Below are 23,237 nucleotides of genomic sequence, written 5' to 3'. Positions count from 1 at the left end.
GTCCGTCGCTGGCTTTTTCCGTCCTGCAATATTCGGCACCTGAACCTATTTGAATTGGCTATCGTGCACTCAACTGTCGCTCAGATTCTATAAGATAGCCGCTCGTTTCGTATCGAAATTCCCCACGCCGTGGAGGTCGAGGAGCCCAGGAGCTCGTACTCAACTTCTCTCATCTATCGACTGCTACCCTTCGACTTTCTGTCAACGAACCTCCAAAGGTACCGCATCACTCGCTTCTTGTTTTCGCGCCTCTCGCCCTTTTCAACATCCCCGCTTCTCTTCCATACGGTTTTCCCACCCTCGCGGTTTCCCTTGATTCCAATGATATCATCGCCATGATGTCGTTTCACCAGTCGTCCTGTCTTTACAAAAGCTGACTTCTCCGTTACGCGCGTGTCAACGGTCTTGTGCGATAGCGCTATATAGCTTCCCGATTTCATCAACCAACGCCGTTTCGTGTACGACCTCGTCCGCATCTATTCCTCGCTCGGAATTTCGGTTCACGACCCATCTCAGGAGCTCTGAAAACTATACTGTTGGAGGAATCTCGGATTCGTCCACGTTTCCGCTGTACACGGCAAGATGGCCGGCCCTGTAAACCCTTTTGCTGGCCTTGGCCAGAAGGATGGGCCAGCCGGTTCAGCAGGACGTGGACGCGGTGGGCCATCTGGTCGACCTTTCCAATCCAAATCCGCCAATCCGCCTCGCGAAACTAAATTTCGAGGCCGAGGCCGAGGAGCTTCATCAGCAACAAGGTCCGGACGTGGACAAGGAAGGGGTGCTAGCTCAGCAAACAATACTTGGCGCAATAAGTCAGATTCACCGTCAGGGTCTGTAGGACCGACTACCTCGCCTTTCGCACAACTTAAGCAAGCAGCCCCTGCTTCGTCGCCCTTTAACGGCCAGACATTACAGCATAAGGCGCCTTCTACGGGGTTTGGAAAGGCTTCGCCAGTGTCATTTGCTGTCTCCAACTTAGATGGCAGTGACGCCGGCATGAGCGCTGGCTTCAGCCAAGGGCCTTTCCAACAGCCGTCGAATTCGAATATCGGAGCCAGCGTTCCCGTCGAAGATGTCTCGCATATAAGCAGTTATACCGAGCGCTACGAACAGGTCAGTTATGATTGCAATACTCGGATGGATACACTGCGCAAGGGTTGCCAAACGATACTCATACGTCGAATAGCTCAAGCTCGATAGAACGAAGCAACGGGAAAAGGCCATTAGAGAGGGGCAGATGGCAGATCCAAACCAACCGACTTCCTTGAATCAAGCTATTACACCCGTGGGCACGTGCACGAGCATGTGCCCTGAATTTGAAAGAGTGGAACGTATAGTCCAGAAGATGGTCGACAAAAGCGAGAAGGTACCTCTGATTGTATACAATCTATCGCCGCCATTGGAGCTGACCTCAAGTTATTAGTTTCTGCATCCCGCAACTAATTCGCTACAGAATATGGAATTGAAGATGCTAAAAAGATTCAGAAGATCCGCGGCCGGCTATGATGAACAGCTTCCGTCAGACATTCGAACACCGAAGACTCTCCTACAAACCATGAACTACCTCATACGGCACGTCATTAGCGGACCCGAACCTCTTGGACTTATCCATAAGTTCGTATGGGACCGAACTCGCTCAATCCGCAATGATTTCTCGGTCCAGCAGCTCACGCAGGAGGATCATGTGAAGATAGCGGTAACATGCCTGGAGAGAATCGCTCGATTCCACATCATTTCATTGCATCTGCTGTCGAGCCCTGCGAATGAAGAGCCTTTCGACCGCCATCAGGAACGTGAGCAGCTGAACAACACGATGCTGTCACTGATGTACTACTATGATGATAATAGAGGCCGGATTGCCTTCCCGAACGAAGACGAGTTCCGGGCCTACTATATCATCTTCTCGATCCATGATCAACGGCCTGATTTGGAAGCTCGTGTCCAGAAGTGGCCTGCAGAGCTGAGGAACTCACCCCGGGTTCAAACCGCTTTGGAATTGTTTGCTGCCGCTGGGAATACATGGGAGTACCAGGGCACGCTGGATTCGAAGCGACCAAACGCGATAGCGCAAGGCTTCTACGCACGGTTTTTCAACATTATTGACTCGCCGGGTGTATCTTATCTCACAGCCTGCGTTGCAGAGATATACTTCAACCATATGCGTCAGACCGCTATTCGTTCCATCTGGAAAGGATACTGTCGCTATCCTGCATCCCAACAGCACAAGAACGAAGAATGGACACTCGACGAGCTGACTACAGTTCTCTGTTTTGATGATCATGAGCAGACTATCAAATTTTGTGAAGACCAAGGTTTAGAATTTGCCGAGAACGCCAATGGAGACCTTTATCTTAACTGGGGTAGTCGTCCAATTGATACAGTCGGTATGTTTCACTTTCGACAGCGCTTCTGCTTCAGAGCTTTCGTCAAGTGGCGTCCGAAGCAGATTCAGCGGAGGATGGCTGCTCTCTCCCTTTGGCAGTCCTATAGCACTACTACTTAATATCGACTAACCTTCTACTGCCGCAGCCTTTCAGCCGTCGTCGGATCACTCATTTTCGGAACAGCATGTTGAGTCGAAGCGTGCAGGCAGAACATTGGCTGCCATCATCCTTGGCCTCAACATCAAAGAAGCTGCAAATCTCGGAATGGTTGATACCTCCTATTTGTCCGAGCGCATTCCTGCGTTGCCCGCGCCTGCAACCGCCAATGATGATTCGCTTTTTGTGAGCGACGACGAGAACGTTTCTCAGCCGTTCAACTTCCAAGCGGCTGGGTCTCCTTCACAAGAAGAAAGCCCACGCGACTCGCCGAGTTCCGCATCTAGCCTTCAGAACGCGTTCGCGGGATTCTCACAGCCAGAAACCTCCAATCCACCGGCTTTTACTTTCGCTCCTTCTCCGAACCCGCCGCCCTCACAGCCCTTTGATACGCAGAAACAGACTTTCTCGTCGCTCTTTCCGCCCAGTAGCACATCCAGTGCTTTTGAATCATCTACAAGTGCACCGCCGAATCCTTTCGCGAATGTTATGCCGTCATCCACCCTGTCGAAAAGCCCCCCGAAAGAAAGCGTTACAGCTTTCACACCTCCGTCCGCTAATCAGCAGTCTAATTCCATCTTCAGCTCCACACCGAGCCCTGCTGCATCAGAAAACACACAAAAGCCTTCCTTATTCCCTCCTGCCACGCCTTTCAGCTTTCCAAATGCCGTCAACCATAATCCAGCCTCGACATCACCATTCAGTGCCCCTACAATTTCTCTCGCCCCAAAATCCGACCAAGCCAACGTACCGGCTGCTGGCCAGCCTACACCTAGTGTCTTCAGCACAGTAAAGGCACCGCTCTCGTCAGCGACATCTAACTCTGTCTTCAAATTCTCTAATGAAAGCGCAACCTCTGCTGACGCTGTGCCCCCCCAACCTCAAAAATCTCCTTTCCAGCCATTTGGAGCCGCGTCACCGCCAATTGCGGCTACGTCCGTCCCGGAGAATCAAGGTACGTCTTATGGGGTGTTAGTAGTGTCTCTTTTCGTATCTGACTGCTTCTCAGAGCAATCTCGCCCTTTCTTCGCTCCGCCGCCACTTGCGCCATCCAACGCTGCGCCCCAAGCCCAACTGGGCAGTTCAGCGTTCGAAGGGAAACAGCCAACGTCCCCAGATGACAAGATTGCTGTTCCCTTTCCGAAAGATGTCACGCCTGGACCGTTTTCTGAGGAGGAGCATATAACACCCCCAAACAACAATGTCCCCGTTGAGTCTCTGCACTCGTCGATTTCACAGGAACCGGAGACGGTGAAGACCCTTACTGATGGCGAGCGTTCAGCCCAACCAGTTGAGGTTGAAAAGGAGCACGAACCTGTATCTATTGAGGCACCTGATGAGGAACCCTCTCCTGGTAAGCACCTAGTCTCTTAAACTCGGTACCGCTAATGTTCCGCTAACTAATATTCACAGATATTGACGATAATTCGCGGCGCACTGCGTGGTTATCCGCTCTAAAAGAAGCTGCTGGTAGACGACGGGAAACCGTGTCTAATGGGCGTAAGCGGGTCCACGAGGAACCAGAAGAACAAGCTCTTGTGGAGAGCGGATCTAAAGCGCAGAAACTGCCGAAAGCTGAAGCTCCCGCTCCCCAGAAGAAATCCATGGCACTTGCTTCTACAAAGCCTTTACCAAAGCTTCCAATCTTGGAACAGATCGAATCAATGACCGCCAGGAAACCGGTGGAACCCAAACCCGAGGCGCCAAGGTCGGTTCAAGTTGATGAAGACGAGCTCCTTTTATCTGCTGCCCGGATTGCCGCCGAATCATTGAGAAGTGGACCAAAGCTCCTCGATGGGTGGTCAACATCCTACGAGCCCCGAAGCTCTTCCTTCAGCCCCGGGGCTAGTCTATCATCTTCTTTTGCATTTTCCAGAAGCCAATCCCCCCAATCATCATCCTACGTCAATGGTTATGAGGTTTCACTAGCCCCCGATACGGATCTCGGACTTGGCCGTACGTTGTCTCGAACAGAGCAACGAATTCGAATGACAGGGGCCAAGGGTCTAGCGTACAAGCCGTTGGATTTCACTCCTGAGAAGAAACGGAGATCTCGCTAGGCCGCCACCAAAGCTCAGTCATGCACATCCTCTATCTGTTCTTTCTCCATCTCTCCCTTCAATTCACATACAATCTGATCGATATGCGACGTTCATCCCATCTGATTCCATTTCACTTTGAAGGAACCTGCCGTGATTCTGGCTATTCAGTTTATCATATACCACTGCATTCAGCACCGGCGTTTGAGAATTTATGTACACTTTTATTTTGTCCTTTTTCCTCTTCGTCGAAATTTAAGTTGATCTTCGGGCCTGTGGCCGACACGGGAATTGTGTTTGATTCGAGATTCTGCATTCAGTGCACGTAACTATCTTTCAGAACCATGTTGAAAATGGCCCCTGTATTAATTCACTGCAAGGTGAAATAGAACCAGAATATCCTATACCCGTATCTCTTACCCTTAAGTCATTTTTCCCAAAACTTATTCAAATGTCATACCACGGCTATATAATTATCCCTTTCATTGTATCAAGAAAGCGGTAATTAATCTGCCTATTGTTAAAGGAGGAAGAAGTTCTTCAGTCTGCTAGTAACCTTATCATTGCACTCCAGGATAGTTTTCAGTCAATTTACTCGAAACATTGATAAGTTTTACCGGGTATTACTTTATAGGACTAGTTGAATGCACTTTTGAAAAGGAGTAATGAATCATTTGAATCAATTAATCACTAATCTAGTACCATTAATACTAAGCGAGGTTAAGTGCAATGCCACTTTTACTACATATACTATGGCCCTCCATTCATATATACACGGAAACAAAGACAAATGGCTAGTTGCCTTCGATGATGTGGAAGTCTGGCTCAGACTGATCCAGGACTTTGGTGAATGGAATGCGATGGGATATCTTGGACAAGGCATGACCGTTTTGCGCGATTTAGACCATTATTCACGCCCGGTTTACAGTTTTGTTTGCTTTCGCTTGCATCCGTCGCATGGCTTCACGATGCAACTCACTCATGTCACCTCGTTGCATGCCCTCGGCAATCGCATTCCCAATATTAATTGGAGAAGAGGTCCTCTGTTGCGATTGATTGTAAGATGGCGGAGTTCGGTCCTGAGGACCCGTAGAGGCCACGGAATTGCCTTGTTTGCCGAGAGGATTACGCCTATCTCTCAGGTCCTCCTGGACAGATTCCCGCCATGCGGCCATCGCGGCTGGTGTATTGGTCGGGGAAGGCCCGTTCGCATGATTTCGGGGAGAAGTTGAATAGGGAGCGTGCACTGGAAGTGGGATTGCGACAGTTTGTTGGGATAACATTGCGCGACGTTGGGACAGCGGCATGTCATCGGCCCCGTCATGGAGTCGGTATGAAGATGATCGCTGCAAACGTTCAATTGGCACCTGTCCAGGACTAGTCCGTGAGTAGGGGTCTATATTTAGCGAAAATGAAGATAGCCTATTTCGCATCATGTCCTCTCGTACTGCTATAAGGGGCGCGGGACCTCGCCACTGGGGTTTAGCAGCCTCTGTTTCGTCCTGAGATGGTTCCATGACCGCAGGACCCCCAAACAGCGCACTAGAATGGTATCCATTGCTGAAGCGCGGCTGGGCAGTTTGAGGAGGAGAGTGGGGTGTCTTCTTCTTGATATGGTCCATATGAGAACCACTGGAGACCCGACGACTCTCACGTCTGCTTGGTATATCTTGGACACGGGGCTCTACTGCTGGAGGAGGCTGTGCATTGAACGGTGTTTGCAGCAATTCTTCAACATTGACGGGAGCTGCAGCCTCCTCCGCGTCAGGGGAGTATTCCGGTTCCTCTTCGATCGGCTTGATGGGTTCCAGCTCAGGGGCTTCCGCGTCGGCCAGATGTTTCGCCCATTCATTCGTTCGATACGATTGTACCACTTTAGATGTCCGCTTAGGAAGCTCCCTCACCGTATCTTCGCTCAACCTGGGAGGCTCAAGCTTTATCGGCTCCGGCTCAATCCTGGGCTGTGGCTCTGGAGACTTGCGTTTGTCATGGGAAGCTTTCCTCTTCTTTCCGTTACCTCTCTGAGAGGACGGTGGCGATAGATCTTCCGCACGAGATTTTTCATCCTGGCTATCGGTAATGATATCAGTCTTTTCGGGACCTCCGGAGTGGGGGCTGTCGCAATCGAGGTCTTTCAAGTCGGCTGCTGCAGTCTCTGTGTCCCTAGTGACAACTTCCGGCTGGCTTTCTTTCTCGGTAACTGATTGACCTGGGCGTTCATCGGAGGTCGATGAGGGACCTTCCTGCTTGTCTTCTCCTTTAACCACATCTGAGCCATGTCTAGTACTTCCATGACTCTGCCGATTGACCATTGTCAATGAAGTCTCCGAAGCTGCGGTATGTAGATTTGCATCGAGGCCCTCTTGTGTATCGGCTTTTCCGGATTCCTCTTCTTTGACTGCTGTGGGTTGTTCCTCTTCGCTTCCTCTCTCGGTATCGACCTCAGCAACATTGTCATTTATTGGTGACTGCCTGCCGTGGGACTGCTGTTCAGCCTGTCCCTGCTGCTGTTCCTGCTCGCTGACGTAAGGCTTCTCGTCCCTCTCGGGAGCATTTTCCGTAAGTCCACGGCTATCATGATGAGCAGTAGGGCATTCTGAGTCTTCGCCACCCTCGTCTATGGTGCCTTGTACGGATGAAGTACCATCATCAACGGATACTAGGGCCTCTTGAGACTGCGATATGGGCAACTCGTCGTTTCGAGAAGCCCTTTGCATGCACGATGGTCCGGAGAGTCGCTTGGAACGTATCGTTGCAGTATCCGAACCAATGACAGCTGTCATATCAGAGCTTTTGTCGTCCTTTATTTTAGCTGCAGCGGCACCGTCAAAGACCTTGATTGGCAGTGGGACGCTTTCCTCCTTGAGCTTATCTGATACTTCTTTGGCCGTTCCAGCCGGTTCATGGTCGACATCTCCTTCAGTCGCTCCCGTCACATCAGACCCATCATCGCCGTTTGCCTCTCTTTCCCTGCAATCTGAACAGCGGTAGGAGCCTTCAGATGTCTCGGCTATGCTTTTCAAGTCATAGGCCTCTCCCTTCTCCATAGCGTCCATCTCATGTGCCTGATATTTTGTGTCATCTGCGAGTTCCGAAACGCCCGCGGCTGGCCCAGCATCACCGTATCTTGCTTCCCACTCCTTCCGCTCTTGCAAATTCTCCTCTTCCAGCTTTCGTCCTAGTTCAGCCTCGGCTTGTTCCTTCTTCTTCTGCTCTTCGTCGCGCTTCTCTTTCTCCTTCCGTCGACGTTCACGAACCACTTTCCATAGCCTCAGTTGGGAGACTACACCCAAGATAGCAATAATAACAGTAGCAGCTAGCTCCACACGGATATTGCGGGTTATTGGGTAGGTATTCGTGTTCAACGGGAAGATATTGTCGTTTAGGCCTAGAACAGGTGTCAGATGTTATGCCCTCATTCGTGACCGAGATCAGGCTCACTTACTCCATATGTACAGCCAAAACTCTTTCAACCCTGCCCGACTAAAACAATCGATCCCAAGCGCAACCGCGGTGCCCCCCGAGATACCCGTTGAGACGATCAGTCCGTAAGGACGTGTATGATGACTGAATGACAAAGCATAGAAGGCAACTGAGATTGCGCCAATAAACCCGCTTTTGGAGTCGGTAGTTGTGAGAAGGCCCCCTGGTTTCAAAGAAAGCAGCCACATGCTACTGCAAAAGCCGCCAAGTAGGCATCCAAGGCCCTCGGTCAACTCTTTGAAAACAATAGCAAGCGCGCCGAATGTAATGCCGGTGAAAAATACAGCAACGAGATACGCTCCTTGGACAGCCACTCGGACAGGAGGGCTCATCACATAAACAATGAGAACCTACAAGAGAGGGTTATTTGACAGCTAGCTTGGCAAGGCTTGGGTGAAAAACCTACCGTCACCCCAAGACTAGTCAGAAAAGCTGTGGATAAGAAGACTTGGACCCTACATTACACGTAAGCCACGGACTTTGAACCTAAGCATTATTGAAAACTAACCTCAGGTTGCGAATGCCGATCACTGCGAGAATCGCGCCTGCGACGATGAGAATAAATCCGCCGATTCCCAAGGCAGGTGTAACTGTGGGCTGGATAGGAAGGGCATCAGGGCTGGTCGAGTTCTTGCCATCTTTCGTTTAGGTCAGTATTGGAGAAGAAATGATGGGGGCCATCTGAATGGCAGGTTCCCTTGCCTTTGGAAGCTTGAGACGTATTCAAGGACGCTATAGTTGTGGATGCTGGGAGGGTCGCATTCGAAGTTGCTGTGGAATTGCTGTGCGTTATCGCCGATTCTGTCACGCTTGGTGTTGCTGTGTCGCTGAAGGTTTCACTGGCAGTTGTCGTGCTCGGAGTGGCCTCTCTTTCTCCAAGGCTGTTAAGCTCATGGCGTCCGGGAACTGGTGTTTGCGCGGTGACAAACAAGCCAGGCGCGAGGCAGGCGACCAGAGCAAACACGGGCAATAATCGCATGGCGAATGTAGACCGATGATGAATCGCACAAGATGATTAGTGTTACCGACAGGCTGGTTCCTGACGAAACGATGGCTGTGCTTTCGTACAATGCCAGTGGGATTCAGAATGCTGACTATGGTGTTTTCAACGGCCACTCTTCACATAATTAACATGCAGGCTGTAGGCAGTTGTAGGAGTTAGCCTGTTTTCTCACGATCAGAATTCGATATAGGCGAAGAATTGCGAGAAACGTGGCGTAAGTATTTCAGACGGACTGCTCAACAACACAATGATTTCATCTTCACCACCTAGATGTAGCCATGGAAAGAACGAACTGAGAGGGAAATGGAGGACAAAGGAGATTACGAAAAAGAAAGCAAAGTAGGGGAGCAACAGAAATAAAAAGTCCCCAAGCTTCAAATTGGAGGTGGTCTGAAAAATGACCGCTTTTCTTTTTCTAGTTTCTTTTTTCTTTCTATTTTATTCTTTTAGTCTTGAAATTTGATCATTCCAGTCCGATAGCCACGGTCTACTTCATCGGCAATTCAAGGAGAATAACAATGGTAGCAGTAGACTACCTGCACGAAAGATGCGGGCTGGTCCACTCCCTGTCTCCAAAAAAAGCAATATCTTTCGCATGGTTGTGCATGTTAAAATGGAATTATTTGGCAAGGATCCGCCCCTGCGAGTTGTCGAGTAAGCATGGGGTACTCCATGCGATGTGATTAGACAATCAGCATCTATCATTTTCTATAAAGAGAGTAGACTGGACGAAAATTATCGTCTTTCCAATTCCAAACACATTTGCCTACTTGGCCGGTCCGGATCTGTGAGCCTCTCATAGGAGGGCGGTAGGAAAGGGGCCATTCGCATTTCGCTGGTCAGATTTTCATCATATGTCGGCAAGTCTCGGGATACTGGGAGGAAGACCATAGAAGCGAATGCACGCGTGCGATGGCCGGGCTTCAATAGGACGGCTGAACGCGTTGGCCTACTTGGTCACGGAAGGGCGACGACATATTGAGCATGAGAGAAGATTGGCTCTAGCCCTGCCTTGTCGCGGCCGATGGTCCGGATTAAGATTTTCAATAGAGCGCAGGCTACGGAGTAACTTGGTTTGCAACGATCCAGGGACGCGACGACCGATCGTCGCGATTTGGCGATCAGAACTAGCAGTACTAGCCGCCCATAGTTAGGCTGTTCGTGTGATCGGCTGCAGGTCAAGACACATCTAATTTCAATCGCGGAGTTGTCAGCCTATCGTGCTCGCGGCTCGGAGGACAATGCTCTTTGGGGTTTCTGACAAAGACAACGCCGTGCTCCCAATGGACCGTGCTGCTAGTCTAATATCCGGCATGGCCTGACTTTCCAGGGTTGTTCCGTGACTATTCACAGTCCGGGCCACACGGCATCCTTAATCCTAGGAGGTATACTGTATATGCGAGCAGTATCTCGGCTCATGGCTAAAATAAGCTGCATTAAAACTTAGCGATCGGGAAGCAAAAGTATGTGTAAACAAGGGTTCCCTTCGAGATCGAGCGGTGTCGAGACGTGTGCTGTTTGTGGTAGAACCATCCGACGGAAACTTTGGAGATTAGTTGATTTCTATCCAATGTCTGCCAGCACATGCCAATAAAGATGCACGATAGGTGCGGTGAGCAGAGTTTCAGAGGCAAGTGAAAGTCTTAACAGGCATGCACTCTTGACGGCCAAACGTAGCATATGTGCCTTGCTGCTTCCCCAATGGGTTCCCAATATGACATCTCACAGGCTACAGCTGCATTGGAGCCAATTGCCTCGTAAATGAGCGGTTGACCCGCTTATTGTTCCCAGGGTTCAAAGTTTATGATTGATAAATGCATGCACCTGCAACACACAAAGCATCACCAGAAGTTAGTTATCATGCTTTCCAAAGCAAGATTGAATTGAGAGCAGCCTGGAAACCGGTCAATTGGGAAAAGCAACCGTGCCTAGATGGGAGGAGACCATTGATCAAGGGAGACGAAGGGTGAAGGACGGCAGGCCTACCCTCGAGGATCTTGTAGATACATGACAAGTTGAAAGTAGATAATAGCTCGAGACACAGAAGATGGAGAGCCCAAGGGGGTATAGCCGATGCGCATCACGTGATACATCGGTGACGCCGCGGAAGAGGAAGCTCTCCAACTCCACTCGGAAACACGCCATATCCTCGCTATAGCGTTCCTGTCACTGCACATCTACCATCCTTTTTTTTCTAGAACCCAATTTCTCTCCCGTTATCTCAACATGTCTGCCATTGCCTCTGCGCTGCGCCCGACCCTCCGCGCCTCCGGCGCCGCCCTGTCCACGCGTTCCTTCAGCTCTTCCTCGTCGCGTTCCATTGCTCGTATCATGATCACGGGTCGTCTGGCTGGCCAACCCGAGGTGCAGGCCACCGCATCTGGCCAGGAAGTTATCAGATACACTGTGGCCTCTAACCAGAATTCGAAGGATAAGCGCCCGCCGAGCTTCTTCAAGGTGTCGGCGTTCAGTGAAGGAAACCAGCGCGACTTCATCACCAACTTGCAGACGGGGTGAGTGCTCTTGCCCGTTTACTTTAAACTCCCCCTTCGAGGATGCAGATCTGCGTGTTTGCTGCTTCGTTTGCTTTTTCTGGATGCGACGTTTGAGTCTCATCTCAACCGGCTCTTAATCTCCCATTCCGCTAACTCTCTTTCCGTGTCACAGAACTCTCGTGTTTGTCGAGGGAGATGCAACCATGCGCCAGTGGGAGAACGCAGAGGGCAAGAAGCAGACGACCTTGAACATCACTCAGCGTACGTCATTGTCTACATTTCCCCTTCACACCATAAAACAACTACATACTCTTCGTGTCGTATTGCGGGGAAAAAAAAATACTAACATGTCGTACTCAAATCCGCAGGCGCTCTTGAGGTCCTCAAGCGTCCATACAACCCCGAAGGTTTCTCTGAGGAGCAGCAGCACCAGGAGTAAGAAGGCACAAACTAGGATCGGATAATACTGTAGGAGTGGCAAACGTCAATGATACCGGGTGTCAGGACGGACGATGCAGTTGTCTTGAAGGCAGACATTACCCTCACCTCATCCCCATTTCTTGCTTGCCTCAGGTGTGCAGTGCAGGCTTTCACAATTGTCGGTGAATTTGGGCACCATGGGCAGCCGCCTTTAGCAACATTTTTTTTCTTTCTCCTTTTTTTGGGTTCACTTCCTTGGCCATATGTATCATGTCTAGCAGATTTCGTGTAAAGTATCCTCTTTCTCATATGATATGTTTCTTATCTCTCTCTCGGCATGATCTGCGCGTGAGTGTGCTTGGCTCGTGTTGCTATAAATAGCGTCATTGGACTGGTTCACTAGGTTCTGCTACTTAGGGCCTGCTATCGGCTGCACCGGTGCATGTAGTTGACGCGTACGATCTGCTCAAGCAATGCTGTGTCGCGTAATCGCTGTAGATGATAACAACATATTTGATATCAGAAAGTAAGTACTATCGGGGACTGAATACACGTTCTACGCATCTACCACGTTGAGGTGTCTAGTAGTACAAGCCATACATCATTTGTCGGCTAAATCTGGATGTTTGTAATCTATCGACTAAGCAATCCTAGTAGCTGAAGCAAAGTAGCTCACTCCTGCATAAGTTTCAAGGGTAGGAACAACAGTCTGTCAAGGTAGGGGGACACGAGAGCGCACAATAGAGGTAGTTCAGTACCAAGGGGGCCAGTCGTAAACACAACTTTATGGCTCGTCTCGTGCATTACCTTCCAGTGTTTGATAGGAAGATGTCCTACAGCGGTAGACATTGTTAAACGTTGAACTCGCTCTCCTGTCTGATTACCTGCTTTACCCGGATATGATCCTCCGAAAGTGGTGCGGCCCCAAGGTCACTACTTCCACGACTCTGGCTCACTCCAGCCCAGGCATTGGTACGAATAGTGGTTGTTTGCTCAGGCATATGGTGCAGAGGAACCGTCCTTTCCTGGCTAGAGGAAGGCCGACCTCGGAAAATCCAAGGCAGTCTGTATCGCGACCACTTTGATTGCTTGGCTCGAGACACAATACCCTTTTCAATATCATGGTAATCACGAGCAGATCGGGTTGCGTCGGCAGAACTGTTGGGGTATGTCCTACAACAGCTTCAGAGTTAGGCACGAGCAGCGCGTTCGGAAAGGTTCGGGGCTTTCTTACCTTGCGGTGGTTGTCCATCTTCGGTTGAGTAGAAGCTTTGCCCGGCTACCCAGGGATCCTGACACAGAGGAACCGTTGGCAGAGGATGATTGAAGGGATGCAAAGCAGTTTCCAAAACCTATAAAACCCCAGATCGCGCGGTACATGACGAAAGCATCTCTCCCACTACCAAAGAAGATGAAGAACATATATCCCGAAGCCACCGGGATCCAACGGTCGTAGAAGACACGGCCCTCCACAGGGACCTTGATCACCTCGTTCCAGTTAGATGGGTGAGCTACACTCCACGAGTATGAATGCCATGGCTGAGTGACGATAATGTTCGATGCGACGACATAGGTTTGGACTGGAATAATAGCCCACAGCATGATAAATGCGATGAGGAACAGCCGCATGAACCGCGACTTGGTCAAGTTACTGTTGGATGACTGAAGGATGTCCCCGAACTGACTTCGATACTTGGTAAGGCGATGTAACACGATAACTAGCAGAAGGTCAGTCTTGTTACAAGAAAAGGGAGAGATGAGATGCCAGTAGACGAACCGCTGTAGTATCCAGCAACCAAACAAACGATAAGTGGCCAGATCCACGCTAGCACAAGAGTCACCCAGCTCCGGTCATAGCTATTGAGGCAACCCGCAATAGCATACAGAAAGTACCTGTTTGCCTGATAGACGTAGTGCGTAAGCATCGCAAGCACCGGGGCGATTCCACAGAACGAAAGGACGGTTGCGTGATTCCACCAACGTTGTGACTTGGTTGGAACGAGGTTTGCGCGACTCGTGTCCAAAACCTGTGCCAGACTGCGAAAAATGCAAACCAAAGTCCCAGGGATAGCAACGTAACTGCCGATCATGATCTTGACTTCAATGTCGCAGAGTCCATTGCCGTCCCACCACGAATCAACGTCGTCCGTCGGCCAGATCAGTGCGTTGACTATATTGAAGAGGTTGAGTAGGAGATACCATAAGATCAAGCTGCTCGCAGCAAAGTTTCGGTTTTTCCAGTGCAGGAGTAGAGGAACGATACTGAGAAGGACAGAGACGAACGCCAGAACCGGAAGGAGAATCGCCTGCGAAGAAACCGGTGCCGATGCCATTCTGAGTCTTCGGTAGCGAATATATGTCAGTATCAACAGAGCCGATGAGCCTGAAATCCGATAAAATGCGGATCATGCACCTTGTTGATCGATTCTTCTCTTGTTGCGATAGCCGGATCCCAAGATGAGAGAAGATTTTAAACGACAACGACTGGTAGGTATGATCCAATGTCATCCTACCAAAAGGAGCAATGCCATCCTGAAATACCAGGTGGTTCGAGCGCCAGCCAGGCACAGTGACAGACCCATGAGCAACAGCGTCGCTCTTATTGAGAACGAAGCCCTGAATAGACAGAGTTAATGCGAGGCAAGCTTAACATGCTAGTGGGGTCTCATGAGACGCCTCTCGCAAGAGCTGAAGCGACACAGAACAAGCAAATTTCGAAAAAGACCGAGGGGTGTTGTGATATATCGTGGTCGTCTTGGGAGACACTGCGACGGGTTCCAGCAGGAAAGGACCAGGGGAATCGACCAGTCAAGGGATTTCAAATTGACGACGATCTTGTCGATGTATGTAACCAGGGACGGGCCCCAATAGGTCAGAACACCAGCCATCTGAATAAGAGTGGAGAGTGGAGAGTGAAGGCTACAGCGCTGCAACGAGGGTGGTGGAGGTGCAGTGAACAGGAAGCCTCCGGCCATTCCCCTTTTGGGTATCAAAGGACTCAGCGCCATCCTGGCCACCTCCTTCCTGCGCTGCCTCTGGTTTCACACACTTCCTCTTGTCTGACCAACACGGGGAATCATTTGCAGAAGCCAGCACTAGCTGTAGCGCCACTGTCTGCTCTTTTCTCTTTCTCGTTTAATTTGACCCTTTCTGAACGAATCAACAGAAAGAAAAAAGTAGAAGAGGTAGGTTCTTCTGACTGCGTTCAAGGCTCATCGCGAGAGGCGCTATGTCTGACACTTCAATGATTACAGCTAGGAGAGCAATTAGACAAGATTCGTATGAGCTTGGAAACTAGGCTCTCATCGGCCCCAGAAAGCATCTGCCAAGAATAAGGATACTAAACGGGTGTTACCAGCGCACAAGACTCAATTGACACGAGGCTGGAAGAAAGGGGCCGACATCGCGCTCAGCTAGCCTCCTAGAGCTTGTGCATAAGTGTTGATTGCTAGACTACGATCTGATCTCCGACTGAATAGATCATTCTGAGGTTCAAATCGATCCACGTGCTCTCGATACGGGGGGCGTTCATTGCAAAGGGGCGGCAACAGGCACCTGCAGCAGGCTTGGTCGGCAACTGGCAACCACATTGCCAGGCGTGGGTCCCTTGTCGTCACTCCTCACGGCCTCGGTTACTTCCTCCGCACGGCCTGGCCATTTAGCAGGGAAATATAGCGCCCGAGGGATCGTCATTGGGGTTCCGGCTGCGGATCGCCCCCGCGGACCCGGGCTTGCGTTGCTGTGAGTGTGAGTGTGAGTGACGAGTGTAGTGGTTAGTGGTCAGTAGCTGAGCAAGGGAGATCTGCGCATCGCACAGGGTAAATCTCCCGTGGTTCTCACACCTCACTTACTCTCCTTCTCACACCCCTCTCTCTTTCTCTCTCATTCTTCCTCTGTCACCTACCTCTTCTCGTGATACTGTTCACTGTTCGCAATCTCCATGAGTATGAGCGACTCGTGAAAGGGCTGGATCACGTCAGGCGCTTGTTGTGTCATGCCAGAGCTTGCTCATACCTCCCTGTCTCCCTCCGAGGACCGCAGTCCCCGCGTCCATCCCCGTGAGTCCATGACGCTCCGTCACCGCGGTGCAGCCCGATCTGCAACCTTCGCAGAGGGTACAGCCAACCTGCGAGACCAACGTCGCAATTCTACCTTGTCCGACACAGTATCTGAGGCCCGGAACTCAATTCGCTCATCCACGGACGACATACTTTTCCCACGTGCGGCCAAGAGATATGACGTTAACTTGACAAATGAAGAATCACATTGGCACTCAGCTCCCTTAGGCCTCGCTCTATTGCCTGCGGTCGCCGGAATCTTTTTCCAGAACGGAAGCGCCGTGGTCACCGACGTCACCCTTCTAATTCTCGCGGCCGTCTTCTTGAATTGGTCCGTTCGATTGCCGTGGTAAGGGCACGCGCTCCCTTTCCTCATACGTCACATGCTAAGCCGTATCAATCTAGGGACTGGTATCGTTCCGCACAAGCTGTCCGCCATGCAGATAGGTTCTTTGACGCCCCAGATTCGCAATTCCGATCGGAAGCCGACGGTCATCCATCCGCACAGGAACAACAAGGAGATGCAACTGAGAGTGATGACCAGAAGCTTCATGAGGGTGCTGCGGCGGCTGCGGCCAGTAGGGAGCTACAGATCCACGAAATCGTAGCTCTTGTGTCTTGCTTCATATTACCGGTGATTGGGACATGGATTCTACACGCTATCAGATCCAAGTTGTCGCGTCCTTCGGAAGGGCTAGTGTCCAACTACAACCTGACTATATTCCTGCTGGCGTCGGAGATCCGACCCGTCTCACATCTCCTACGGATGGTGCAGGCGCGAACGCTTCATCTCCAGCGAGTTGTCACCTTGTCGTCCGAGGATGAATCAGACAGAATAGATGTGCATGATATTGCGAAGCGCCTGGAGGAGCTCGAAGCCCACGTAGCGGAGACTGCTGCAGCACGTCTGTCAGCCAATGTCGTGGATCAGAACCAGTTCCGTACGCAAGATCGGGAAATCATTCAATCGGCAATCACGCAAGCGGCTGCAGAAGTACGAAAGACCTTCCAAGCAGACATCGATGCTCTGAATCGAGCCGTACGGAGGTACGAGAAACGGACCGCCGTTTCTGCCTACCAAACCGATTCTCGTCTCCAGGCCCTGGAAACCCAGATGCACGACGCCTTCTCCTTGGCAGCAACAGCCCATCGAGCAAACAACCAACGACCACAGGGGATTCTCCTCAAGATGGTAAGTGGGATTTACGCTGCCTTTCTACTGCCTGTGCAGGTATTCCTGTCCGTTGTCAGTCTCCCACTGCATATGTCGAGAAGATGCTTGCATTATCTCAGAGGCATGCTGTCGTCAAGATCATCTCCAGTACCTCGTCCCCCAAAGGAGAAAGCACCACACGGCAAATCACGGTTGGCGAAGCGGCCAGCACGGCCAACCTCGGAAGAGGAATCCACAGACTCCCGGGTCCTTGGCCAGATCAAAGAAATCCAATGACTTGTACAACTAGCCTCACCTGGCCAGTCGTAGCTATAGACATAGATCATAAGAGACGGGCGATGGGTCCTGTTTACGATCATGAACTTTGAGCTTTATATATATTTCTTTGGGTTTGTTCTTTCCGGAACCATACGTTCCAGCTACATCGGAATTTGGTTCATAAATGAGAACTGCTGGTTGGAATTGGAGTTAGACTACTAGTAGTCCAAGATGGCTAGTATTCATCCAATGGCAATTTTGAGCGCTGTTCCGGGCGGATTATATCCGGATTCATTTTCACATCCGCTTGGTTTGTTTCTGTATACTACGTACTAGCAACATCAGATAGTGTCTAGTACATGTCGTCTGATACTCTCAAAATTTCCATTACAGTCAATAAAATTACTAATGCCGTTCTCAATCCTTTACTACTAGGCAGGACATGCGTGCTATCCATCTGCAGTGCGTACCTTTACCTAGTATGAGTACTACCACCCGCCCAACTGAAGTGACAGTAAAACTATATATACTAACTTCGGCGCGACCGTACTATATATGACAACGAACCAAGCCATCATCCAGAAGCAGAGGTTCGATACAACAAAAGAATCTATACATATACATAAATATTAACGAGTAGTAACAGGAAATTAAGCCTCTTCTCTCTTAGGAAACACCCCCCGAAGGCCCCTTATTATCCACCCCAATGGTCTTCAAAAACGGTTCAACGATGCTCCGTTTCCTTTCCTCTAACGCGCGTCGATCCTTCTCCTTCGGCGGCAGAGGCACGTCCGATGATATGAGAACGGATGAGAATATGGTTGCAAGAGCAGATTCCACGGCTTGACGACGAATGGCCATTGGACTAGGACTAGGATTAATCGAGGGTTGATCGGTTGCTATGCTTGAGATCGAGGAGGTAAAGGTGCGTGTTTTGCGGCGGATAAAGGCGGCAGGAGCAGGGCCAGACTGTGATGCATCTTCCGGTGGGTTCTGGGTGGTTGTCTTTGGCTGTGATTCGTTGTTTCCAGACGAAGAGGATAAGACGTTGTTCGGTGAGGGGTTGCTGTTGTTGGGAATGGAGGATGCAGGGGCGACTTCGTTGGCAATGCGGGCTAACATGAATGTGACGAAGGTGAAGGAGACGCTGTGGACGGGGGAAAAGGCGAGGCTTTCGAGAACCCAGGCCTGGGAGTCTTCCCAGGATAGTGGGGGTTGTTTGGTCTTTTCGCGGGTGAGGATCTGTTGGTCGAGGTCTTGCCAGACAGCGGCAGTGACGATACCGTCCTTCAGGGAGCCGAGGAATGCGAGAAGCGTTTCGCTGAGGATTTCGAGACGTTGGAGGGAAGTTACCTCTGGGGCGAAAACGGAGTTAAAGTCCTTGTTGGTGTCGAGCGCTTCACGAGCACGGGACAATAGATGGGATCGTTCATCTTGATCGCGAAAAGTCCAGGCCTCAGGCTCAAAGGGCCATCCGAACCCAGCGGATTCTTTCTGCCATGGTGGTGTGTCTTCTTCTGTTTCACTTCTTGTCATGCTCCATTCGGCAATGGCACGTTCTGATATCTCGGATATGGCCTCGGTCAACCGAAACAGTTCCCGAGGAGCCGACAGAGGCACGCCCGGGGTATTCTTCTGTTCTTGTTGTGTCCTGGTTGGGACCAGGCTGCGTGCACCCGCTTCAGGCATGACAGTTAGCTCCTGCAGTGAGCGGCCGAAACAGGTGGGCAGCCATTTGCCGTGAGCGGAGATGAAGTGATCTCGGCCGCGCGCCACCCGAAGAACGAGGATTTCTTCTAGACTCAGTTTCCCGCCGTTCAGTAAGCGAGCCAGTTCGATATCTCGAACGCATGCCGTGACCTCAATGTTGGCAATCTCCCCGGGGTGCAGGGTACACTCGTGCGACGGCAGCTGCTGCTTTGAGGTGGACTCTGAGTCGGACTGATGTGGATGGTCGATACGGTAATCCAGCCAAGATGGTGTGCGATTGGAGACATCTTGCTCTGGCTTTTCGAGGGTAAAAGTTGCAGGCACGCCGCTGGTGTTGGCGACCGTCAGTGAGCGGGTGACAGGGACATCGAAGGGTACATCACCAAAGTTCACGGCATTGGGGTCTTCACTAGTGGGCTGACTGCCGTGATGGTCCACCACAACAGTGAGTCCAGGGCGAGACTCGTTTTCCACTTTGTCCAGCTCCCGAACTACCTCTTGGTGCACCTTGGCTTTCAACTGCGGATCCACCGAGTCGTACGTCAACGTAAATGCTGCGGCTAAGGGCTTATGATCCGAAGAGAGGATGCCTTGATGCGATACATAGTACTCAAGCTGCAGTGAGTTATCCGTGTCGTCGTCTGGGTTCAATGAGGCGTCACCGCTCGAATCCTTATCAGGATCGTATTCCTCCACACTGTCTGCTCCGTCGACATCGGGGTCATAATCAAATAACACGCTATCGTCCGCAACCGCCTTATCCAAGCCCCTGGCTTTCATCTCTTCGTCGCGTTTTCTGGCCTCCGCAGCTTCTTTGGCCAGTCTCTCGTACCGCATTTTGTCCTGGCGAGTCCGGTACAGGATCCGATCACACCAACTGGGACCTCGATTCTTCTCGCTTGAATCGAACCTAGCAACACTTCCCACGTCGTACTTATACGTGGGTAGGAACGTGATGGGTCCCTCTCGCCACCCATCATGGAAAGCCTTTCGCTTATCTTGCTGCATGCGAAGCTGGTCATGGGGCAGTAGAGATGATATGGTTGTTTGTAGAGACGCTGGATCAGTGTGGGGATCTACATCCTCGTCCGAAACAGCCGGAAGAGGGCCGCCTGTGTCGTCCTGCTTCTGACTCGCTTCGCCCGTGGCCTCCAGCGTTGCGGTGCTGTCCTTAGATCCAGGCTGGGATTGATGCCTGTCGTCGTAGTCATTCGCTGTATGCCGGGCCAGGACTTGTCGCACATCATCGCCTGGGATATCCTCCAGGCGATAATTGAGATCTCCGAACCAGAATGCAAAGTCTTCTTTTCCAATGCCCTCGGTGGGTTCTTCACGAAGTGCCACATTTGGGTCGATGGGCTCGAACTTTGTCCGGCCGACAATTTGTGAAGCATCCCAATTCCGTCGTTCCAGACTATTCTTGTCGGATCCAGCCGCCAAGTGACAGTTCACAAATACCAGGCATGTCGTCTCACCAAGCATTAATCGAGTTGTGACAGCACCTTTGTTGCCCATGTATCCCAACAGGCCCGTGCCCACACTGGTGCAGCTAACGAACGACACCTGGTCGGCGAGAGAAGGCGCCGCGTATACCAATTGCAGCAATCCCACCAACTGAGTCTCCGCGACGAGCTGATAGCCCTCTGGTAGGGCTTTCTGAACCGCTGCTTTCCACCGGTTCGACGGTGCTGGGTCCACATACGGTCTCAAGGCCTCCGCAGGCGACGAGACATCCACAATCTCCTGCAATCCGAGGACGTAAAGGCCGATCTCATCCGGCGCAAACTCGGTGGGAATTCTGCCATTTCCCGACTCATTGTTGTTCGCACTAGGTTGCTCTTGCGAGTCTGAGACCCGAAGTCCGGAGATTTGCTCACATACGCCTTCCCGCTCTACGAACCATTTCCCAATATCGTTTTCGGTGCCTGGAATGGCAGCGACATTCCATGTGCCGACCTTCACCCGAATTGATTGTTGATGGGTATATTCAGCCTTCCTTGCTTTGACAGCTTGTGGGAGCGAAGAGGGATCGACCGACGGATCCGCGGAGGGGTCGTTACTGCTGGAGGAGTCGCTGGAGGAAGAAGACTGCGATGCGGGCTGCGCTGAGCCCGACGCCATGTTGGGGAGGTCGCTAACTGTACCGCACCGGGCGATCCCAGAAATATTATCTTAACGTTATATAAATCTCTCCCTGAGTGTGTATAGACTGGTGGGGTGCGAAGACCGGCGGTTAAGAAATCACCTGAGGGCAGTCACACGATGCGGAAGGTATAGAACCGGTCAAGAAGCACAGTGTGCTGGGTATGACATTTATAGGGAATGTATATTTCACACAGTCGGGTATCTGCCAGGCCAGAATTCTCGCAATGGCCGAGTGGGAGGTAGTGGAGGTGTTGCTGCCCCAGAAGCCGATCGGATGTAACGGAGGGAGGTGATGATGTACGCAGGGGTCCGAAGATGTATGGTAGGACGCCGTATTGGTGAGGCTAAGCGCAAGGCAACTGTTTGCAAGCTCGCCGGGAGATATATACAAAAAGAAGACGACCGTTCAATTGGAAGGGTAACGAGGGGAATAGTAGTAGGAGAAGTGGTGATGGAGGTGATGATGAGGACAGTCCCTTTGGCACGTCGAGTCCAGACCACGCGGGGGTCCCGACCGCTTCCCGAACTGAGCACTGAGCTGGTCCCAGCTGTTGCTTCAACGTCTCCTTCATCTTCTCCCCTCTCCAGTTTGTTATCGCTCCCAGCTTTCTCTGTCCCTTCTCCCTCATTTCTCATTTCCCGTCTTCCCCATTCTCTCCTCTTTTCCTCTCAGTGTTTAGTTATCCTGCATAATGACAGGCCGCAAGCCCCGCCGACAGAACAACAATAACAACAATATTAACAACCACAATCACAACCACCGTCGTCATCTCAGCCAAGGCATCACCCAACCCTCCGACTACGACTCCGACTTTCACAACTACCTCTCTGATACCCAGCAACTTCACGATCACCAAGAACCCTCCATGCCGCCTCCGCTTCGCTCCAACGAGGAGCTGAACCTCTCTGTCCTGCGCCGCCATAACCCCTCCATCACCAACATTCTCTCTCTCGCCCAATATGCCGTCGTCTACATCTTCAGCCCAAGCTCCCGACAGTGGGAGAAAAACGGCATTGAAGGCTCACTATTTGTCTGCCAACTCACTCAAGGCCCCCTAGGCGAGGAGCGATACAGCGTTTTTGTCCTCAATCGACGGGGTCTGAATAATTTCGATCTCTCCCTCACGGACGGCGAGAACGTCGAAATCACCGAAGATTACATCATCCTGAAATCCGACTACAACCCAGAGGCCGAAGGAGCCAACAGCAGCAATGGTATCAATGGCGCTAATGGATCCACCAAGCCGGGGGCGAACAACGGCACTAATGTCCGCATCTACGGTCTCTGGATTTACTCGGAGCCTCCGCCTAACTCAACCGCGGAGACGCGCACCATCAACGCCCAAATGATTCGTGAATGTGCGACTCACGCCGGACAGAGTATGAAACTTGCGCGCGAACGATTGGAAGCGGCGCAGCAGAACGGTCTGCATGTTGCCGCTGCCGTGGCGGCGGCGACCGCGCCTCCGCTGGACGAGGTGCAGTCAAGTGTACCGATGGGTCGGCAGATTTCGCTCAAGGATCTCTTTGGACAACAGCGGACGCAGGACGATGAGTGGAGCGTGCGGGCGCATCAGTTGGGGCCGAACGAGTGGCAGCAGCAGCAGCAGCAGCAGCAGCCGCCGGCGCCGCCGGCTATGGCGATGCCAGGCGTAGGGGCAAACCCGAATCCTCCGCGGCAGGATGTGCTTGGAGATTTGTTCCGGAGGGCTGGACTAGCGTATCAGGGGGGTCAATAGCGCGACGCTACTTGCCGTTGTGTTTGTTTTCCTTCCAGATATTAGACACGTTAGATACCCTTACTCTTATTCTTTCGCTCGACAATATGATAACGAATATACATATTCATACATCAAATCTAGATTCCCAGCTCTCCAGAATATATACACTCTTACCCCGTCTACTACTAGCT

The 23,237-nt window shown here is 51.3% G+C and overlaps 8 protein-coding genes across 8 annotated transcripts; 5 read left to right on the top strand and 3 right to left on the bottom strand.

Annotated features, from left to right (window-relative positions):
• The first annotated feature begins 189 nt into the window (after positions 1 to 189).
• On the top strand, positions 190 to 4,999 carry ASPBRDRAFT_46736 (putative leucine permease transcriptional regulator (SAC3)). The gene is made up of 7 exons (XM_067625699.1): positions 190 to 218; positions 417 to 1,113; positions 1,187 to 1,366; positions 1,424 to 2,384; positions 2,530 to 3,495; positions 3,550 to 3,894; positions 3,954 to 4,999. Exons 2-7 carry the CDS (start codon positions 583 to 585, stop codon positions 4,598 to 4,600), a joined length of 3,630 nt encoding a protein of 1,209 aa, XP_067475783.1. The 5' UTR covers positions 190 to 218; positions 417 to 582; the 3' UTR covers positions 4,601 to 4,999.
• A 293-nt stretch (positions 5,000 to 5,292) lies between these two features.
• On the bottom strand, positions 5,293 to 9,495 carry ASPBRDRAFT_68087 (uncharacterized protein). Its single transcript, XM_067628985.1, has 5 exons — positions 8,765 to 9,495; positions 8,571 to 8,700; positions 8,469 to 8,517; positions 8,025 to 8,412; positions 5,293 to 7,967 (listed from the first exon to the last, which is right to left on the bottom strand). Exons 1-5 carry the CDS (start codon positions 9,039 to 9,041, stop codon positions 5,491 to 5,493), a joined length of 3,321 nt encoding a protein of 1,106 aa, XP_067475782.1. The 5' UTR covers positions 9,042 to 9,495; the 3' UTR covers positions 5,293 to 5,490.
• Positions 9,496 to 11,124: 1,629 nt separating this feature from the next.
• ASPBRDRAFT_46734 (single-stranded DNA-binding protein) lies at positions 11,125 to 12,208 on the top strand. Its single transcript, XM_067625698.1, has 3 exons — positions 11,125 to 11,578; positions 11,733 to 11,821; positions 11,929 to 12,208. The coding sequence occupies exons 1-3, from the start codon at positions 11,292 to 11,294 to the stop codon at positions 11,997 to 11,999; spliced, it is 447 nt and encodes a 148-aa protein (XP_067475781.1). The 5' UTR covers positions 11,125 to 11,291; the 3' UTR covers positions 12,000 to 12,208.
• An 8-nt stretch (positions 12,209 to 12,216) lies between these two features.
• On the bottom strand, positions 12,217 to 14,365 carry ASPBRDRAFT_77623 (pheromone receptor). Its single transcript, XM_067629376.1, has 4 exons — positions 13,758 to 14,365; positions 13,215 to 13,698; positions 12,874 to 13,162; positions 12,217 to 12,456 (listed from the first exon to the last, which is right to left on the bottom strand). Exons 1-4 carry the CDS (start codon positions 14,311 to 14,313, stop codon positions 12,394 to 12,396), a joined length of 1,392 nt encoding a protein of 463 aa, XP_067475780.1. The 5' UTR covers positions 14,314 to 14,365; the 3' UTR covers positions 12,217 to 12,393.
• Positions 14,366 to 14,463: 98 nt separating this feature from the next.
• Positions 14,464 to 15,412, top strand: ASPBRDRAFT_304179 (uncharacterized protein). The gene is made up of 2 exons (XM_067622775.1): positions 14,464 to 15,165; positions 15,235 to 15,412. The coding sequence occupies exons 1-2, from the start codon at positions 14,614 to 14,616 to the stop codon at positions 15,313 to 15,315; spliced, it is 633 nt and encodes a 210-aa protein (XP_067475779.1). The 5' UTR covers positions 14,464 to 14,613; the 3' UTR covers positions 15,316 to 15,412.
• Positions 15,413 to 15,824: 412 nt separating this feature from the next.
• ASPBRDRAFT_304181 (uncharacterized protein) lies at positions 15,825 to 17,812 on the top strand. The gene is made up of 2 exons (XM_067622776.1): positions 15,825 to 16,387; positions 16,444 to 17,812. Exons 1-2 carry the CDS (start codon positions 15,975 to 15,977, stop codon positions 17,486 to 17,488), a joined length of 1,458 nt encoding a protein of 485 aa, XP_067475778.1. The 5' UTR covers positions 15,825 to 15,974; the 3' UTR covers positions 17,489 to 17,812.
• Positions 17,813 to 18,136: 324 nt separating this feature from the next.
• ASPBRDRAFT_132780 (phosphatase family protein) lies at positions 18,137 to 21,301 on the bottom strand (the record flags this gene model as incomplete). The annotated part of the gene is made up of 1 exon (XM_067618473.1): positions 18,137 to 21,301. One exon carries the CDS (start codon positions 21,299 to 21,301, stop codon positions 18,137 to 18,139), a length of 3,165 nt encoding a protein of 1,054 aa, XP_067475777.1.
• Positions 21,302 to 22,017: 716 nt separating this feature from the next.
• ASPBRDRAFT_159183 (Dcp1 family protein) lies at positions 22,018 to 23,236 on the top strand (the record flags this gene model as incomplete). The annotated part of the gene is made up of 2 exons (XM_067619444.1): positions 22,018 to 23,113; positions 23,188 to 23,236. The coding sequence occupies one exon, from the start codon at positions 22,018 to 22,020 to the stop codon at positions 23,062 to 23,064; it is 1,047 nt and encodes a 348-aa protein (XP_067475776.1). The 3' UTR covers positions 23,065 to 23,113; positions 23,188 to 23,236.
• Position 23,237: the final 1 nt, after the last annotated feature.

Source organism: Aspergillus brasiliensis (genome assembly GCF_001889945.1).
Source record: "Aspergillus brasiliensis CBS 101740 unplaced genomic scaffold ASPBRscaffold_12, whole genome shotgun sequence".
NCBI lineage: Eukaryota > Fungi > Ascomycota > Eurotiomycetes > Eurotiales > Aspergillaceae > Aspergillus > Aspergillus brasiliensis.
The sequence above is the reverse complement of the archived record's forward strand: the minus strand, read 5'-3'. Positions and strand labels throughout refer to the sequence as shown.

What these genes read in the sequence shown, in the direction of transcription:
- ASPBRDRAFT_46734 (XM_067625698.1), top strand. Translation starts at nt 11,292, where the DNA reads ATGTCTGCCATTGCCTCTGCGCTGCGCCCGACCCTCCGCGCCTCCGGC. An exon ending in ATCACCAACTTGCAGACGGG is followed by an intron (nt 11,579 to 11,732) that starts GTGAGTGCTCTT and finishes TCCGTGTCACAG; the next exon opens with AACTCTCGTGTTTGTCGAGG. An exon ending in GACCTTGAACATCACTCAGC is followed by an intron (nt 11,822 to 11,928) that starts GTACGTCATTGT and finishes TCAAATCCGCAG; the next exon opens with GCGCTCTTGAGGTCCTCAAG.
- ASPBRDRAFT_304179 (XM_067622775.1), top strand. Translation starts at nt 14,614, where the DNA reads ATGCGAGGCAAGCTTAACATGCTAGTGGGGTCTCATGAGACGCCTCTC. An exon ending in GAAAGAAAAAAGTAGAAGAG is followed by an intron (nt 15,166 to 15,234) that starts GTAGGTTCTTCT and finishes CAATGATTACAG; the next exon opens with CTAGGAGAGCAATTAGACAA.
- ASPBRDRAFT_46736 (XM_067625699.1), top strand. Translation starts at nt 583, where the DNA reads ATGGCCGGCCCTGTAAACCCTTTTGCTGGCCTTGGCCAGAAGGATGGG. An exon ending in TGGTCGACAAAAGCGAGAAG is followed by an intron (nt 1,367 to 1,423) that starts GTACCTCTGATT and finishes TCAAGTTATTAG; the next exon opens with TTTCTGCATCCCGCAACTAA. An exon ending in TCGTCCAATTGATACAGTCG is followed by an intron (nt 2,385 to 2,529) that starts GTATGTTTCACT and finishes CTACTGCCGCAG; the next exon opens with CCTTTCAGCCGTCGTCGGAT.
- ASPBRDRAFT_77623 (XM_067629376.1), bottom strand. Translation starts at nt 14,313, where the DNA reads ATGGCATCGGCACCGGTTTCTTCGCAGGCGATTCTCCTTCCGGTTCTG. An exon ending in AGATGGACAACCACCGCAAG is followed by an intron (nt 13,163 to 13,214) that starts GTAAGAAAGCCC and finishes CTAACTCTGAAG; the next exon opens with CTGTTGTAGGACATACCCCA. An exon ending in TTTCGGAGGATCATATCCGG is followed by an intron (nt 12,457 to 12,873) that starts GTAAAGCAGGTA and finishes TACGCGACACAG; the next exon opens with CATTGCTTGAGCAGATCGTA.
- ASPBRDRAFT_68087 (XM_067628985.1), bottom strand. Translation starts at nt 9,041, where the DNA reads ATGCGATTATTGCCCGTGTTTGCTCTGGTCGCCTGCCTCGCGCCTGGC. An exon ending in TACGTCTCAAGCTTCCAAAG is followed by an intron (nt 8,701 to 8,764) that starts GCAAGGGAACCT and finishes CCTAAACGAAAG; the next exon opens with ATGGCAAGAACTCGACCAGC. An exon ending in TGACTAGTCTTGGGGTGACG is followed by an intron (nt 8,413 to 8,468) that starts GTAGGTTTTTCA and finishes CCTCTCTTGTAG; the next exon opens with GTTCTCATTGTTTATGTGAT.
- ASPBRDRAFT_304181 (XM_067622776.1), top strand. Translation starts at nt 15,975, where the DNA reads ATGCCAGAGCTTGCTCATACCTCCCTGTCTCCCTCCGAGGACCGCAGT. An exon ending in TGGTCCGTTCGATTGCCGTG is followed by an intron (nt 16,388 to 16,443) that starts GTAAGGGCACGC and finishes GTATCAATCTAG; the next exon opens with GGACTGGTATCGTTCCGCAC.